General features: G+C 40.5%; 2 protein-coding genes across 6 annotated transcripts in view; both read left to right on the top strand.

Annotated features, from left to right (window-relative positions):
- Positions 1-10457, top strand: LOC116688243 (uncharacterized). The gene is made up of 10 exons (XM_032514126.1): positions 1-465; positions 681-767; positions 2387-2975; positions 3306-3366; positions 5908-6003; positions 6261-6332; positions 6448-6507; positions 6621-6731; positions 9212-9336; positions 9670-10457. Exons 1-10 carry the CDS (start codon positions 115-117, stop codon positions 9963-9965), a joined length of 1848 nt encoding a protein of 615 aa, XP_032370017.1. The 5' UTR covers positions 1-114; the 3' UTR covers positions 9966-10457.
- A 3118-nt stretch (positions 10458-13575) lies between these two features.
- znf280d (zinc finger protein 280D) overlaps positions 13576-15562 on the top strand; it is a 15540-nt gene continuing 13553 nt past the window's right edge. For all 5 annotated transcript variants that reach the window (XM_032514098.1, XM_032514088.1, XM_032514108.1 and 2 more), the window contains exon 1: positions 13576-13761. The gene's annotated coding sequence lies outside the window, so the exon portion shown is untranslated. The remainder of the gene's footprint in view (positions 13762-15562) is intronic.

Genomic DNA, 15562 nt, shown 5'->3' with positions numbered 1-15562 from the left:
CCAATTGCTGTAGCAGCACGCTGGTGGTCAGTGTACTAAACTCAGAAATGGTGGCACTCATTCGTCTGTAGTTCCTCGTTTCTTTGACCCTGGTTGGTTTATATTTTTGTAACAATGCCGGGGATGTGCTCTGTGCCGGGCTGCAAGGGCTACAAGAAGGCGAGGTCCCGGGGAGTCGTCTTCCACTCGCTCCCGACAAGAGACCCGGGGCGATGCAGAAAGTGGTTAAAGGCCATTCAGAATCCCAAATTTGACGAAAACACACCTGTACGTAAATACGGCAATATAAGAGTCTGTAGCCAGCATTTTAAACCGGAAGATTACGAACCGGACATACAAGCAGAAGTTATGAAAACAACGCCCCGAAAAATCCTCAAATCTGGCGTAGTACCAACCGTTTTCTCTGGAAGACAGCAAGCGGACCTCAGAACATCCATGCCAGCAGATGACAGAGGCCGAACAGAGGTAAAACATGTATTTTACTTGTGGTTTTGTAGGTAAAGTTAAGGAGTCGATGAGGGATGAAGGAAGTAATTATATCGTTCGCTAAGCAAAAGTTGGCTCCAAATTATGCCTTTCATGTACAGATTAGTCACCCAGCTTTTTTAAAAAAAAAGACAGTTGCCCTCTTTTCTCAATGTAGCTAACACTATGTTTTTATTTTTATTTTTTTACTGAAGGGTCAGAGTACATCTTCACAGGCTTTTTTTCTGGGTGTCGAAGGCACTGGTGTTGATTCTGCATCATCTCCCGCCCTGCCAATTACTGTAAGTATAACATATGACATTGTAGCTCTTATTCTGTGTAAATGATTATTACATGTTGTCAAAGGTTATGTGTGTGGGCAGGGGTTATATTGAGATTTGTTATGTGGGGGGGGGGAATAAAAAATAAACCATCTCCACTTTCTGGAGAGTTTTGTACAAAGAAATGGAGAAATCAAGTCTTGCATGATATGTGCAAAACTGCAAGGTAAGGAGCATATACTTTGCATAGTATCAACAGGTATTAGGACATTTATCATTTACATTACTGTTCATTAGCCATTGCTTGATTGACCTAGATTGATTGACCTTCTTATTATATATAGAAGTGACCCATACAATGTGCCAAACATAATGTCCCACATGAAGAGACAACAGCTGAGCAGATTTGGGTCTTTGGTGACCAGGGGTCTGTTTCGGGAAGGAGGTTTAACAAACTCTGAGCCTCACCCTGATAGTTGATTTACACTAAGATGCGAAATTCTTGAGTTTTTGGTTCCACAGCAGATTTGAGTTGGTTCAATCAACTTGGAGTAGGTTGACTCAGAGCTATGCATACAATAAAAAGGCAGCATGAATGGAGCCATGATACTACGATTTACCATGGTAACAACCACAAACAAACTGGTTGGCGGAAATAGTCATGTGCACATACAGCGAGTTTGAACATGTATTGAGTTAAAAAAGCATCACAGCGGCTGCTGTAAAATAGCGAGAATTGGTCTGGGAGAAAATAGCTGCTTGAGTCAATGCATACGCTCTACTATAGGGTATTAATTTCATATTTAATCACAGGTAACCTATAATATTACTGGTGAAAACTGGCATGGTAGTAGGCATAGGTTATCATTTCATTTAGGTGCAATCCTGCAACCAAAAAAGGAAACTACTACTAATCCCATTCTGAGTTTACAGCACCATCATTATCACAATTATTATTTACAATAATTTATTTATTTTTAATGTCTTAGTGGTTTGTGTCCAGGGAACTCTACACAAATGTTAAAACACGTTTAAAAGTGAGTCACGTTCTTCTGAGGGCGCTTTTGCTATACAGTGGCTTTACTAATATGCACCGAATCAACAATGTTGTGAAGAAAATGTGTCAGAGGGAGGAGACCTGAGAGAAACTCAGTTTGTTGAAAAAGAAAAGAAATCCTGCTCCCGTTCAGGTTAGGTTCACAGGCTCAGTTTCCATAGTAACTGACTCTGAGGTTAAGTTTCCTCTCTTTGTGAAATGGGCTGGAGTTACCCCTCTCTCTCAGGTTTGATTAACCTCTCTTTCTGAAACGGAAAACCCAGAGTTTCGCTCATCTCAGGGTTAACAAACTCAGACTTTTCACTAAACCTGCTTTGTGAAACGAACCATGCCTCACACATTTATTGTCAGATATATGTTTTCAAAAGCATTACTTTCATCAACTTTTGTGTGACATATTTCCAGTAGGCAACTGACGGTAAGCCGGCACATTCAGACACAAATGAGCAGGCTTATGTGCCAGGGCTGAGCCCCAGCCCAATTTAACCACTGTGTGTGGGTATTGTGAACCCTATTTAGAAGAGTTGCACAAACAGCAACTTGTATCTAATTTCAAATTTGGCATATGTCTCTGTTATCCCAGATTGCCTCAAGAGCTGCAAGCATCCCCTCCCAGCCCCCTCTTCCAGCTGAACTTGGTGGAAGTTTGTGCCGTGTGGCATCTGTGGATCGTCCAAAAGAGAGCTTCCACCAAGATACTGAGTTGAGCTCGACGGTAACATCAAAATCAGATGACAACACAGAAAAGGACTTGAACCAATCAAGGACTATTGTAAATGACAGATGTTTGATGGAGCTGTTTAAGAAGTGTCAGACCTGTGGACAGCCCATAACCAAAAATAAGGTGTCTCGCTGTGGTGCACAGACAAAGGTGAAGTGGAGCTGCCTTGGTGGACACAGGGGCATATGGATGTCATCCCCTCACCTTTGGGAGGCGTTTCCTGAAATCCACTTCCTTATAACTCTTTCTGTTCTTTTTTCTGGAGGCACCTTTACACACTTTAAAAAATGGGCCAAACACCTGCACCTGAATTTTATGGGGCATAAAACCTTTTTTGAAATTCAAAAGGCATACCTCAACCCAGAAATGAAACGGATGAACAGGACTGAGCAGGTACAGATCTTTGCAAAGAACGTCCACAAACCGCCTGAAGGCATTCTTCACATTTCAGGTGATGCTTTGATTCTCCTGGTTTCAGCTTTTCAGAGAACAAAAAGTTTCAAACTTCTCAAATGTCTAACTTTTTCCGGGTCTAGATACATAAAACTGTGTAGGTTCAATACTAAAAGTCTGTGGACGCACAAATATGCATATACTGTTCAGCTTAGTGAATCTGTGATCTTGCCATTTCTGTGTGGTTTTTCATGTCAGCTAGCGCAAAGCAATAACTTATGGTGCCAGTTACAATTTTTTATTGGACATAGTCTTAATAACTAACCCTAACCCAGAAATTGAAATCTCAGTACTTGTTACTGAATGTTTTCTTGTTTTTACTGTGAAGATCCTCTGAAGAAAATGAAGGCCAAGTCAAGGAGAAGAGAGAAAGAAGCTCTAGTGTCGAGGTGAGGCAGCATTTACATATTACAAAGAGAAACCAAGTTTACTCTGTTTACTTTCAGTGGAAAGTACTAATCAGCATGTCAAACGGTTGTATAAAGTAATAAGTGGATCAAAAAGAAATTATAGAAAGCCAATACAGTTACTTGACTGACATCAATCAGGTAATCTGATTGTGGTTGGGAGAGTACAAATTTGAAATGGAAAGCTCACCTTGAACTGGGCGTGTGGAGTTTTAAACAAAGTGAGCAGGGCAGCCCTATTAATCAGCAATTCATTTTTAATGTAAAAATTGGATATCAATTCTAGAGAGATAGGCAGTTGGATTTGATAAAACGGATAAAAGCCATAGTTGAAAAAATGTTCCTATGGCTTTTTTGGATAAACTTCTGAGTTGCACCTAGTAATGGAGTATGAGGGCACTATTTTCCAGGAAGTGTAAAACGTGTTTCATGCTTCTTGCGTTCAGCGCTGTCAGGGTGGTGTGGATGGCAATATGACGGAACTGCGGCCTAGGCAACTGTGTACGGATTGTCTGAAGCCGAGCCGCGTACCTCCCCAAGATTTTGTAACAATCTCCTAACTCTTTATGCAATATGTTTGGTATACATATTAGGAGTAGTCCTTATTAAATTGATATCTACCATGCTTGATATATGCATTGCTGTGTCTTTTTATTTTTATAAATGGCCGGCTATGTATCATCTGTTGGCACAAAATAAAGTGAAAAAAAATCAATAAAGGCATTTAACATTTTTATTTTCACAACCAAACTGTGCCTTGTGCCTCCGGGGAACCTCCTGACTCTTATTTGTTGTCATATTTTGCAACATTAGTGCAGTGTCTGTTCAAAACATGTCTGTTTGGAATGGGTCGATTGCTTGTCCTCCTGTATTGCTGCTTGTAGCTTTCTCCAGAACCATTGTACTACGAAATGCAACTGTAGGCCTATACTACTGACTTACTGTGTACTTGTACTGCAGAGGAAAACGTACATTTACCTAACAGCAAACGTTACATTCCTATTCAACTCACAAAATACCACAACTAAAATATAATGCGTGAAACTATCCAGCATTTATTAGAGTTGAACATCTCCACCTTGAAGTAGCCTATATTGTGCTAAGTGATGATGCCTCTCTTTTTGTGAAAGCAGAACTTGCACTGTTTTCTATGGTATAAGTGAAGCGCCTCGTGAATGTGTTTTTGGCAAGACACCTGGAGCCGGTGCACCTCAATCAGTGAGCCTTGTAGGGATGCAGCAACTCCCCGCCCCCGCTGCTGTACTGTGCATGTGTGGGGGGGGACACGCGTAGATATATCTTGATTATTGTGATATCTGGGATATGATCATTTTTAACAACTGATTAGTCGACCGATTGGCTAAAAGCATTAAACTTTAAAGTATATTAAGAAGTAAAAGAGCTTTAAAAAAAGACGAAGCTCTTTTATTTTGATGGCTACTGAGCCAACCGATATGATTAAGAGCCATTTTTCTTTATTTTGGGGTCATGAGGTGGTTCAACATATAAGCTTGTAATTTGCCAAAGCATAATGAACCCTTTTTGGTTTTAAATTTGGTATACTAGTTTTTTATAATATCCTGTTCAAGTAATGTTTAATACAGTCTATATCCTTGACGTTCCATTTCCTGGATTCCTCAGTTGCCGGTGGAAAATCCGCCGGATTTCACTCATTAAGACCGTATAGCCATAGCCTTGGGCTTCTTTTTGTGTTGGCATTTTAAACTCTGGTCAATTTATGAGGACTATGGTTAACCTTTTCGCAGATCTCTGCAATGTAAATCCAGACAGCTAGCTAGGTTATCCAACCTTCAGTTTTCTGTGACATGACTAGAACAACTTTTAAACATAAACATGTTCCACCAAACAAGTTTCTTCCAAGGCTATTTTGCTATTACACCGCATCTTTTCTCCGGTGCTTAGCACCGCCCAAGACTATTGTGATTGGTTTTAAGAAATGGCAGTAAACCAGAGCACATTTTCCTTCCTATATGGAGCAGCCGGACTCTCCTCCAGCGCACTTTGGAGGATGGCCTGTTTAATCAAACTACCATCCAGGTTGTGTGTAGTTTTACACTCTAACTGGAGCACAACTAGGCTTCTACACATAAGAGATTTTTGAGTCTATGCCTACACCTTATCACTTCTACTGTATACAGTCATTTCAGCTCCAAGTGATATTGCTCCAACCAGTTGGTTTTGTGGTATACACTGTATGTATTTTAATCTGTACTGTTTTTTTTTCAGTTTAAGGACAAACACTTGTGCTGGTATTATTATGTGGAGGGTTGGTTTACCTATATAGACATGGCTGTTTGTGTAAAAAAAAAAAAATCTATGCTGAATCTTGGTTGCAGTACCTGATGTCACCATTGTCTCATTCAGACAAAATCTGCCAGATAAAGTTGAAACAAGTTGACCTATAACTCAGGTTTTTTTTCAAGCCAAGGGTTAGTTTACATGTTTAACATTTCAAGATGAGGTTTTGTGTCTTATGACAAGGTTTTTGTTTTGTTTTTACAGTTATGAGAAGAGATCCCCCATATTGGTGTCTACTAAAATGTGTCTGCGAGAGCCAACTGCCCAATCAAGTCTTGGGCGTCTATCAACTTCTGAAAAGTAAGCAGTCACAACCTTGCCATTTTTTCTCCTCACACCAGTTGTACGAAGAGAACTGGTATGGTATTGTATTGCTTTGCATGCTCTGCGTTTTTCTCTGGCTTCTGCAATTGATAACATTATAGATTGATGTTGATTATATATACCGACAGTTGTTCATGTTGTGTTCACTGCATGGGTGTCACACTAGGCAGTCAATGTCCACATGATGGAACAACTTTTAAACTGTCAGAAAATGACTTTTAACTTGTCTGCAGAGGTAAATGGAAACATGAACATTGGAGTAAAACCACACCTATGGCATCAGAGGTGGACTGTCTCCAGGACAGGTAAGAGGTGGTCTTTAGTTCCATAGTGCATGTCTGTCATAATTGTATCGACTTTCCTAAGATACATTTTCACCCTCTCTTTTTCAATGTCCTCTCCGTGATTTGTTATTTTCAGTTTTGAGGAGATGGAGGTCACCATTGAAGACGACGAATGCAACCGTGTGAAGAACAGACTGTAATTGTATACTTTATTATACAGAATATATTTCTTGATTTTTGTTTCTGATGCTCATTTGATTCTAGTATGATTTTCATTTTATATTTATTTTTATTTTAAATATCTCACAGATCTGACTTGACTAGTGACATGGAAAATGTTGAAGAAATAACTGAGCTGAGTGCTCCAAGAGCTGCTGATAGCTGTGATGAAGATGTCTACGTACCAATAATTCCTCAAAGGTACGTGCTTTTTTTTTTACCTTCCTTTAGACGACATCTGTATATTGGAGTATAGATTTTAAACTTAGTCCACAATTTTTGATATGCAGAATCTGTTTCCTATATTTCCTTTCCTTGTTTTTTCTGAAAGAATCCTATTAGAGCAGTGCTCTCCAACCTTTCTTCATCTAAGCGTTACAGAGAGTGGCCAAGAGCTACTTGCATCACACACAGCTTACATTTATTTACATAACACACATAAGCTGAATGAAGCTACTGTTTGCTGAAATTGAAATAGCCAAAGCTTATGAAAAATCTTCACTGAAAGTATTACCATCAGGGTCCAAGAAAAAAAATACCACTTTACCCGTCTATGGCCCACAAAGTTAGCTACCTCACTTTTAATATCGGAGTAATTTTGTGTCTCAGTTTGTCAACCTATCCGGGAGCTACTGGACACCTGCTCACAAGGTACCAGTAGCTCAAGAGCTACTGTTGGACACCCCTGTTGTAGAGGGTAAAATTGGAGTAGCCGTACAGTGACAACTTCACAGGTACACCTATATATTAGGGACACAGATTAACGTCTACAGGTTTGGGCGCCAACTCAAAAGAAAGAGTGCCATAATACTAGAATTATCAATATCAGATGACTCATAAATAGCCTATTTAAGAAGGATCCACAAGCATATTGTTTACTATTTAACCATAAAAGCACCTTTTAAATTCATTTTTTTAATGCTTGAATTAACTCTTTTGATCAGTCTGTCAAAATTTAAGGCAGCTGGTCTTTGGAAAGAGAGTATCAAGATGGTACGTTAGGAAGTGGGCATCATGCAGTTATGCTGCCACTATTATAAGAGAAGGTAGGACGGCTGCAGTGGTTAATAGTTTACCTCTTGTTAAAAGGTTTCCGGTTTGATCTATTGAAGGAATTTAGATTAAAAGAATAAAGAGTATTTTTTCCTTCCAGGATGAATACAGTAAATCAAACTTAACTAAATGTATTGCTTTGCAATAAGTCCTGATACTGTATCAGTTACTTTTTTCCTTTGGGCCCAAAAACTGATTCCGATTTGGTGTCCTATCTCCCAAGTGTAGGTAAGAATAGAAATCAGTTTGATTCACAGGACACTACACAATATGGCCATTAGGAGATTCATTTAATTAAGCCATACATCAAACCATCAACCACTGTATTCCAGGGAACAGTCAAATCAGCATAATATTATGAAAATATGACTTTTTGAAGCCAAGTGCAAACATCTCAATTTCACAGGGAGGTTTTACTGACACTGTAGACTTGATGCCAATTGTAGGGCTGTCAAACAAATAATTTTTTTTCTTAATCGCGATTAATCGCTGAATTTCTATTGTTAATCACAATTAATCTCATGTTTTATCACATGATTAAAATTCTGTTATTTGGCATTTCAGAACTGTTTTAAGTACATATGTAGCAATGGAAAGCAATTCTTACCAGTGTATCTTGATTGGGAACCAAATGGACGCAAAGATGGTTACATTATGAACTTGACTTTAATATTTATGTTTGTTTATTCATTTACTGTAAACAAAAGAAAAATGTGTGAATCTGTCATTATTGTGCAATTCATCCAAGTACCTAACTAAAAAACTGAAATCCCTGTCCTTACACCACAGCAATTAACTGATGTAACACTAACACTTTGCTAATACAAACAATCCACAGGTCGGCAACAAGCGCTCTCCAAAATAGTGCTTTGCCTGAGCCCGCTAGCATCAACCTGAGTCACGTAAACTGTATTATGCTTAGCTCATAGGCGGTAGCTAAAGCTTGATGTGTGTAAGTGAATATTTTAATTCAGCTTTACGCAATGTGCATATTTTGATATTTGACTTGTCTACTGAGCCGTCAGGGAGTTTTGGAAACTAAAAAGTGGCATTCAGAATTGGGTTGCTGCTGTCTTTCTCTATCATGCCTGCAGCAGTAGGATATGTGTGTTACGAGGAAGTATGGCAGCTTGATGATAAGTACAGGTGCGGCAAAGCGTCAAAATGTTAGGCTTGATGCAAAGCTGAATGAAGTGTAAAATAAATTAATATATGGCGGCATGCGATTAAAACCAATTAACGCGTTATGCTCTGCCCTTAATCGCATCCAGATTAACACGTTAACGCTGACAGCCCTAGCCAATTGCAATCAAACTTTGAAGTGACTATACCCCAAAACAAGTTTATTTTTATTTTGAAAGAAGTATCCCAAAAAAACAAATATTTAATCTGGTGGGGATCTTTGGCATAAAGGGGCAGCAGCTTGAGTCATCCCTGTTGAAATCACAAATGATTTGCTGCAACTCTGTTCCTTCACCCTCCATTACATGTCTGTAACTGACACATACGCTTAGAAATTATAAGTGTAATGTAAAAAAAAAAAAAAAAGAATACGAGGAATAAGAATTCTCTTTGGATTTTTTATATTACTTAGACCAGGTGTGTCAGTTTGTTGTCTTCTGTTACAGGTCCAAAATATCAGAACTTTTACTGGAATGTGAAGAAGAGGAGCTGGAGCCATGGCAGAAACACACGCTACATGTTCGCTTGAAAGAAGAGATTGATGTTGAAGAGGAGGATGTGCGAGAGTTGAGTATGTCACACACACACACAATTCTTGAAGAACATGTCAGTGTTGAAGTTTTAAAACATCCGAGTTCTGTACGCTTCTAAAACTCAAATAACTGTTGAGTCGAAACATGTCATTATGCATTTTAAAATAACCTGCTACTGTAGGTTGAATTATCGTTTCTGATATTAATGATAATTAGAAATATTATATTTCTGATATTTAGAAAAAGTAAAGGTATTTAATTGGATCGAGCTAGACTGCTAGACTGTCTGTGTGCTGTTGCACGTATTCACACCTGTGGATTTGCCATAGTTTACTTGCATCCTGTTGAAATTCTTTTGTATGTTCTTACAGATGATGACCAAACAGACTGTAAACCAGATCCTTCATCTCTTCAGAACTGGTCAGCGGGTCAGCACACCCTAAAACCTGAGGCAGATGGTTTTGTCCACACTTCTGAGGTGCATCAAATCAGCGACAACCCTGTGTCTTTATCCAGTGTCCAGAGTCCGGTAGTATATGCAACATCATCTAACCAGCTACAGTCAGAGCAGTCAAACTCACAGACCCTGTCTGCACTTTTGTCTGTGCCATGCTTTGCTGAAGTCAAACTTAAGTCAACTGGCACATCCGACAAACCTAATACCTAGAAGGATACTCAGAGTGTTGGCCTTTACCAAGGCCATACCATGGAGCTCTGCACTGTATCCTTACTTTCGCTCCCGATTGTGGTGTGTGCCTGATCCCGCCGACACCCGTAAAAAATTTAATTTTTATGTTTCCAAAAGTTCTGTGAGAAGTTGATGAGGGGAAAGCTGCTAAAATCAGGTAGACACCACAGTAACTGTAGAAAGAGCTGCTTTTTCTTACTTACCATTTCACGTTAATGAGAAACACAGTCAGAGCGGTCGGTTCATAATCTACTTTAATCTTGTAATCAACTTCATTTGTTGACTCCCTCCTTTGTCTTCAATGCACAAATGAACAACATGGCGACAGTCTGGGAAACCATGCACACAGAACCTGTTACCTCATTTTCTAAAATCAACAACTTTTTACCGGCCAGTCAGTTACATTCCATCTCAAATGTACATGTTTCATTGTAATACTATTGTACAGTAAAATAAATTTGTAAATTAAAACACATTTTCAAGTGCTTCATTGCTTTATTATTTAAATGCATGGTATTGGTTCATATAGTTTTTCTACAATAGATTAACATGTAGTTGGATTATTGTAAAGCCAAACAGAAGTATTTAGTTTGCTACTGAGGGCTAACCATGGCTGTTTTATTAAAGATGGTCTAAATTAGTGGTTCCCAAACTCTCAAGCACCCTTTTGGAAGCCTATACCCACCATCATGCAGATTTGATTGCAATGTTTATCAGCTAGTAGCAATACTGGGAAAATAGTCAGAAAAGGAGCTGAATAAAAATGAATATGTTTTGCTTTCTGAACATTTCTTATTTGCTGGAATCTTTATAGACTTGATGATACATTGGAGCTACAAGGGTGTTGGACAATGGAAGCCTATGCCTGTTCAGGAAAACTGTTTGTCACACCTCACTGTGTATGTGGATCCTTGACTGCCTGACAGGCAGGCCCCAGGCGGTGAGGGTGGGCAAACACACCTCTTCCACCCTCATCCTTAACACCGGAGCACCCCAGGGCTGTGTTTTGAGTCCCCTGCTGTATTTTCTATACACCTGCGACTGTTTAGCCACTTCCAACAACCATCATCAAGTTTGCTAATCACACAGCTGTGGTGGGCCTGATCACAAACAATGAAAAGGCCTACCTGAAGAAGTAGAGGATCACAACCTGTATACGTATAAGTATACAAACCCATTACAGCATAATTAATATAATGCAGCATGGGCATTACTGCACTAAAGATAGCTATTCAAATTTATTTTGTCTGTTGTGTCATTCGCACATCCGTTCATAAATCATAACCGTTCATCTGATCTACATCGCACTCTGTCTATATTGTTTCTGTTTAGAGAGTGTATATATTAGTGTGTATTTGTTGTTTGTTTGGGCGGGGGGGGTGTCGTCTTGGCGTGGCCATAGTGGGATTCATAAAATCCATAGACAGTTAAAGGTAATATCGCGTGCGGGGGCGGCTAACGTTAATGCATTAGGCTTTTTGTGCACTCCCGGTGTTTCTTACCGCGAGCAGCGTCGGCTTGGTTGTTTTTTTTCAGAATCTTAATGTCATTATACTCAATGAGAGTTGACGAGAGAGTCGGCACAATGTACTTAAAGCTATAGTGCGTAGTTTCTGTCGCCCCCGTGAGGAATTCTAAATAAAGACAACAACACTGACCTGCTTGTCCACATGGTACGAGCCTTAAGGCCGTTTTATGCTTCTGCATCGAATTAAGGGCGTACCCCCGCAGACCCCTCTGCGTCTCCACCGGACCGTACGCTGCAGCCTGACATGCACCTCTGCCGTGGCATCAGAGTTTAACCCCTGACTGTGACCTCTCATCTTTGTTGCAGACAATCTTTTCTGCTGCTAAAATGCCTAAAGGTAGCTGTGCAAGGCGGGAGCGGATGCGCAAAGCTAAGCGACATGCACGTGCAGCCAAATCAGACGAAGCACAGCGTGCACACCTGGCAATTGACGATGAACGTGTGGCTAAAAAAAGATGGCAGAAGAAACGCCAGAGGTGCGAGCGGAGTCCATGGCAAGAATCGCTGCATGTTCTGCTTACTTGCATCAGGAAGTGCACCACGCGCAAAGCAGACGTTCCATGACAGTCAATAACCCAGCATGTTATGATGAAGCTGACTTCTTCCTAGAGGAACTTCATGGTAATTACAAGCCATCTGCACTCAAGGCGTACGATGTCCCCTGGCAGAGGCCTTTGTCCATCCGTCCTATCCATAAGTTATTTACTGTGCAGCCTAAAAACTGTGGTATGGTATCCAGGCTTTATCAGTTCTTGGTGGTATCTGGCCGCTCTGCCCTTCCTATTGAGAAGATCTGGCCTTGCTCTCTACTGGCATGATGTCTTGCATTCCAGACCACCAGCAGATTCACTACAATATCATTCATAGGACATATCTCACCCCTGTGAAAATTCACCACGTGAAAATAATTAACTGCCCTTTGTGCACTTTCTGCCCATAAGCACAGGCACAATTTCACATGTAGGAGTGCTCTCTTTGTGCAGTTGTGGAACACATTGCATCCAAAAGTTCTCGTTGTTAAATTATTGTGCCTGTATTGTCAGTGTCTTGTTCTGAATGATGTCAGCTTTCAGCTTCTGGAACAAAACACGATTTCTACACTGCGAGGAGAATGATTGCACCTGTTGGAACAACCTCACAACCTGTGTTGCTGCATGTGGACATGTTCCTATTTGATGTATTTGGAAATCCTTATATGGAAATATGGCATGAAATCTCACGCGTGATGCTGGAGTCCGGGAAAGACTCTGCACACTTGGAACAGTGCTGAACTGTGAGGCTGGAACTCTATTGTGTTGTGTGTGTGTGTGTGTTTGTGTGTGTGTGTGTTGTGTTGTGTGTGTTAGTGTGTGTGTGTGGGTGTGTGTGTGTGTGTGTGAGTGTGTTGTGTGTGTGTTATGTGTGTGTGTGTGTGTGTGTGTGTGTGTGTGTGTGTGTGTGTGTGTGTGTGTGTGTGTGTGTGTGTGTGTGTGTGTGTGTTGTTTAGTCTCCCTCCCTTCCATCTTTGTATTTCTTTTTATATTTTTTTTTTTGGCCCTGGGACACGTTCTCTGTCTCAGTGTATTGATTGTCATTGTTTGTTTCTTAAATATAAAAATTATATCACAAAAAGAACATAAATGCACAGCTGATGGTACAAATTATCCCAGGCACTGTATCTGTTAGACCTGGCAGGTTTCAGTAGATATACCACCTTCCTGATGGTAGGAGGCAAAACTCAGTCAATTAGGTGAATGGTGTTTGCCAAAAAGGCCATTGCCCTTTGTGTGGCGCCGGACTCATACATATAGGCTGTTAGGTCAGTGCCAATTATTATTATTATTATTATTATTTTATATGTGTTACAGTTTTTCCTGTTTTTGTTGATTACACTTAAATTGCCGAACCAGCAGATCATAGCAAAGGTTAAAATTGACAGACCAGAAAAAGAATGGAGTTGTGCATGTGACCTGTGGAGGGCAGCAATACGTCTTTGCCGCGTCTAATCCGCCGCAAATTTCATAAAGTGAAGAAGAAATGCGACTGTAATCTGATTGGTCTGGACAGTTTTAGCATTTCCGCCGTCTTTGGGCAAGCCACAGACATATGTCTATGGGGCAAGCGAATGTGATACACTCCCCCCCCCTTTCCTGCGTGTAGCTAGATTCCTAGAGCCGCACTGTGTTCCTGACCTGCGACTAACGTTAGTGCTGAAGTTGGTGTCTAGACACGGCTCTGCCTTGAGACAAAAGGCTGGGTGTGAGAGAGGTAGGCTGAAACACAAACCTTGTAACTTTTCCAATAACTCTGCAGTCTTTGTCTGAATATTCACCTCCCGAACAATGTGAACATGCTAACGGAGCCTAGCTAATGTTATTGTTAACCGATAACGTAACGATAGGATGAATTGGAATTTTTTTTTTATTGAAGTCTTATAATTCTTTCTAAAAAAAACACTTACTAACTACGTACTGCAGCATTATAAGAGCAGGAGCATTGGAAATCAGAAAGGTTAGCTACTTAGCATTAGCTTCCTGGATGTTGAAAGGCTAACAACATGATAACGTTACACAGCGCAGTAACGTTAACTATAACTACGCTACATGTGCTAATGGTTCACAATTAAAGTGGTGACTGTTAAGAGGTTTGAAGGAAATAAGGTAGTTATTGTTTTCATTTTATTTGTTTTTATACATTTTGGGTTGGATTACGAAGGGAACCATGTTGATAGCTAGCTCAAAAATAAAAACGCATCTCTAGTTACATTCTCAAATTAATTTAATCAAATTGTACTTTATCACTAGTAAATAGCTTGTGTCTAAGTCCATTTCCTGTCACACATTAGCAAACAATAACATGCCATATTATAATGTTTGGTATCTTGTTTGGGCCTAGGTTTGACTGCTAATGTTATATCAGTAATACTGACGCCATCTTGGAAGGCGATCGAAAAGCTTTGTTGACCAATTATTGCTGAATGATGGTGCTCGCTGCAGAACGCGGAATGGGGTCGGGTAAAAGGCGTGGTTAGATGTCCGACCCCGCCCACTTCCATATGACGATCATCGGTAAAACCGCTCTTCATTGGCTGTGCCATTGTTTTCCTAATGAGAAGAGCAATGGAGACAACTTGGAGAAAGCGCTACCTTTGACGTGGTGCACCCCGCAAAATTGCAGCTAAATACTGCTCAAAGTCAGAATTATTTAAACTTTGACCTTGTTGCCGCTGACCTTTTCAAGGCGCAACCAAAGCCAGAAGCAATGAGGACGTACACCTGCGCGGAGCTTTGTCTCTGTAGTGCCTGCCATTTGCTCTGCACCTTACCTTGCAGTTTTTCTTCTGATTATGTGTAGGCATCTTTAAACCGTGATCAGAAAGAGCGCGTTTGTTGAAGACCCCCAATCCGACCAGTTGCGTCTTTTTTTATTTTTCCTAGGCAGCCATCCACCCATCCACAGCCAATTTACTGTCTGTAGCAAACAAAATGGATGAGCTTTGGCTGTGGATCACCACTCACACATTTATTGGGGACTGCATCATGATTTTCACTGAAACATGCTAACAGTAATGTGCAACAGCATGTGGGGACAGTAGGTTTGGCGCCACAAAAGCGAGACACCCAACTGTTGCTGACAGGAGCCCTGAACACTACCCAGATAAAAACATGATACTTCTTTATATTACAATTACAATTAACTATTATTTTGAACTGGAGAGCCCATAGAAAACCTCAAATCCTCCTCACTAGTGTTGTGTCCTGCAAGTTAACTAGTGTGCACTTGGGCTTTTACTAGTTAACTAGTGAAGGAACCTGACATCTATCATGGATATGGAATAAATGCTCAAACGGCTTGCCGTACTGCCACTCTGCACTGTGCCCTATCCGGCCCAGGCTTCAGTGGGCGATCAGAGGCAGCCACAAGCTAAGGTTGATGCTTGAATGGATGGTCCAGAGGTAGCGGCGAAGAGGTGCGTCATGCCTTTCGCCTGTCCCTTCAGACCACGCATTCTACCATCAACAAAGAGCTAGTCATAGAGGTAACAGAATTGGGGTTAGTAAGCTCACAC

The sequence above is a fragment of the Etheostoma spectabile genome, chromosome 1 (assembly GCF_008692095.1).
Source record: "Etheostoma spectabile isolate EspeVRDwgs_2016 chromosome 1, UIUC_Espe_1.0, whole genome shotgun sequence".
In the NCBI taxonomy this organism is placed as follows: domain Eukaryota; kingdom Metazoa; phylum Chordata; class Actinopteri; order Perciformes; family Percidae; genus Etheostoma; species Etheostoma spectabile.
The sequence above is the reverse complement of the archived record's forward strand: the minus strand, read 5'-3'. Positions and strand labels throughout refer to the sequence as shown.

Coding starts and splice junctions, on each gene's coding strand:
- LOC116688243 (XM_032514126.1), top strand. CDS start 115: ATGCCGGGGATGTGCTCTGTGCCGGGCTGCAAGGGCTACAAGAAGGCG. Junction 6,333..6,447: donor GTGGACTGTCTCCAGGACAG/GTAAGAGGTGGT, acceptor TGTTATTTTCAG/TTTTGAGGAGATGGAGGTCA. Junction 6,732..9,211: donor GTACCAATAATTCCTCAAAG/GTACGTGCTTTT, acceptor CTTCTGTTACAG/GTCCAAAATATCAGAACTTT.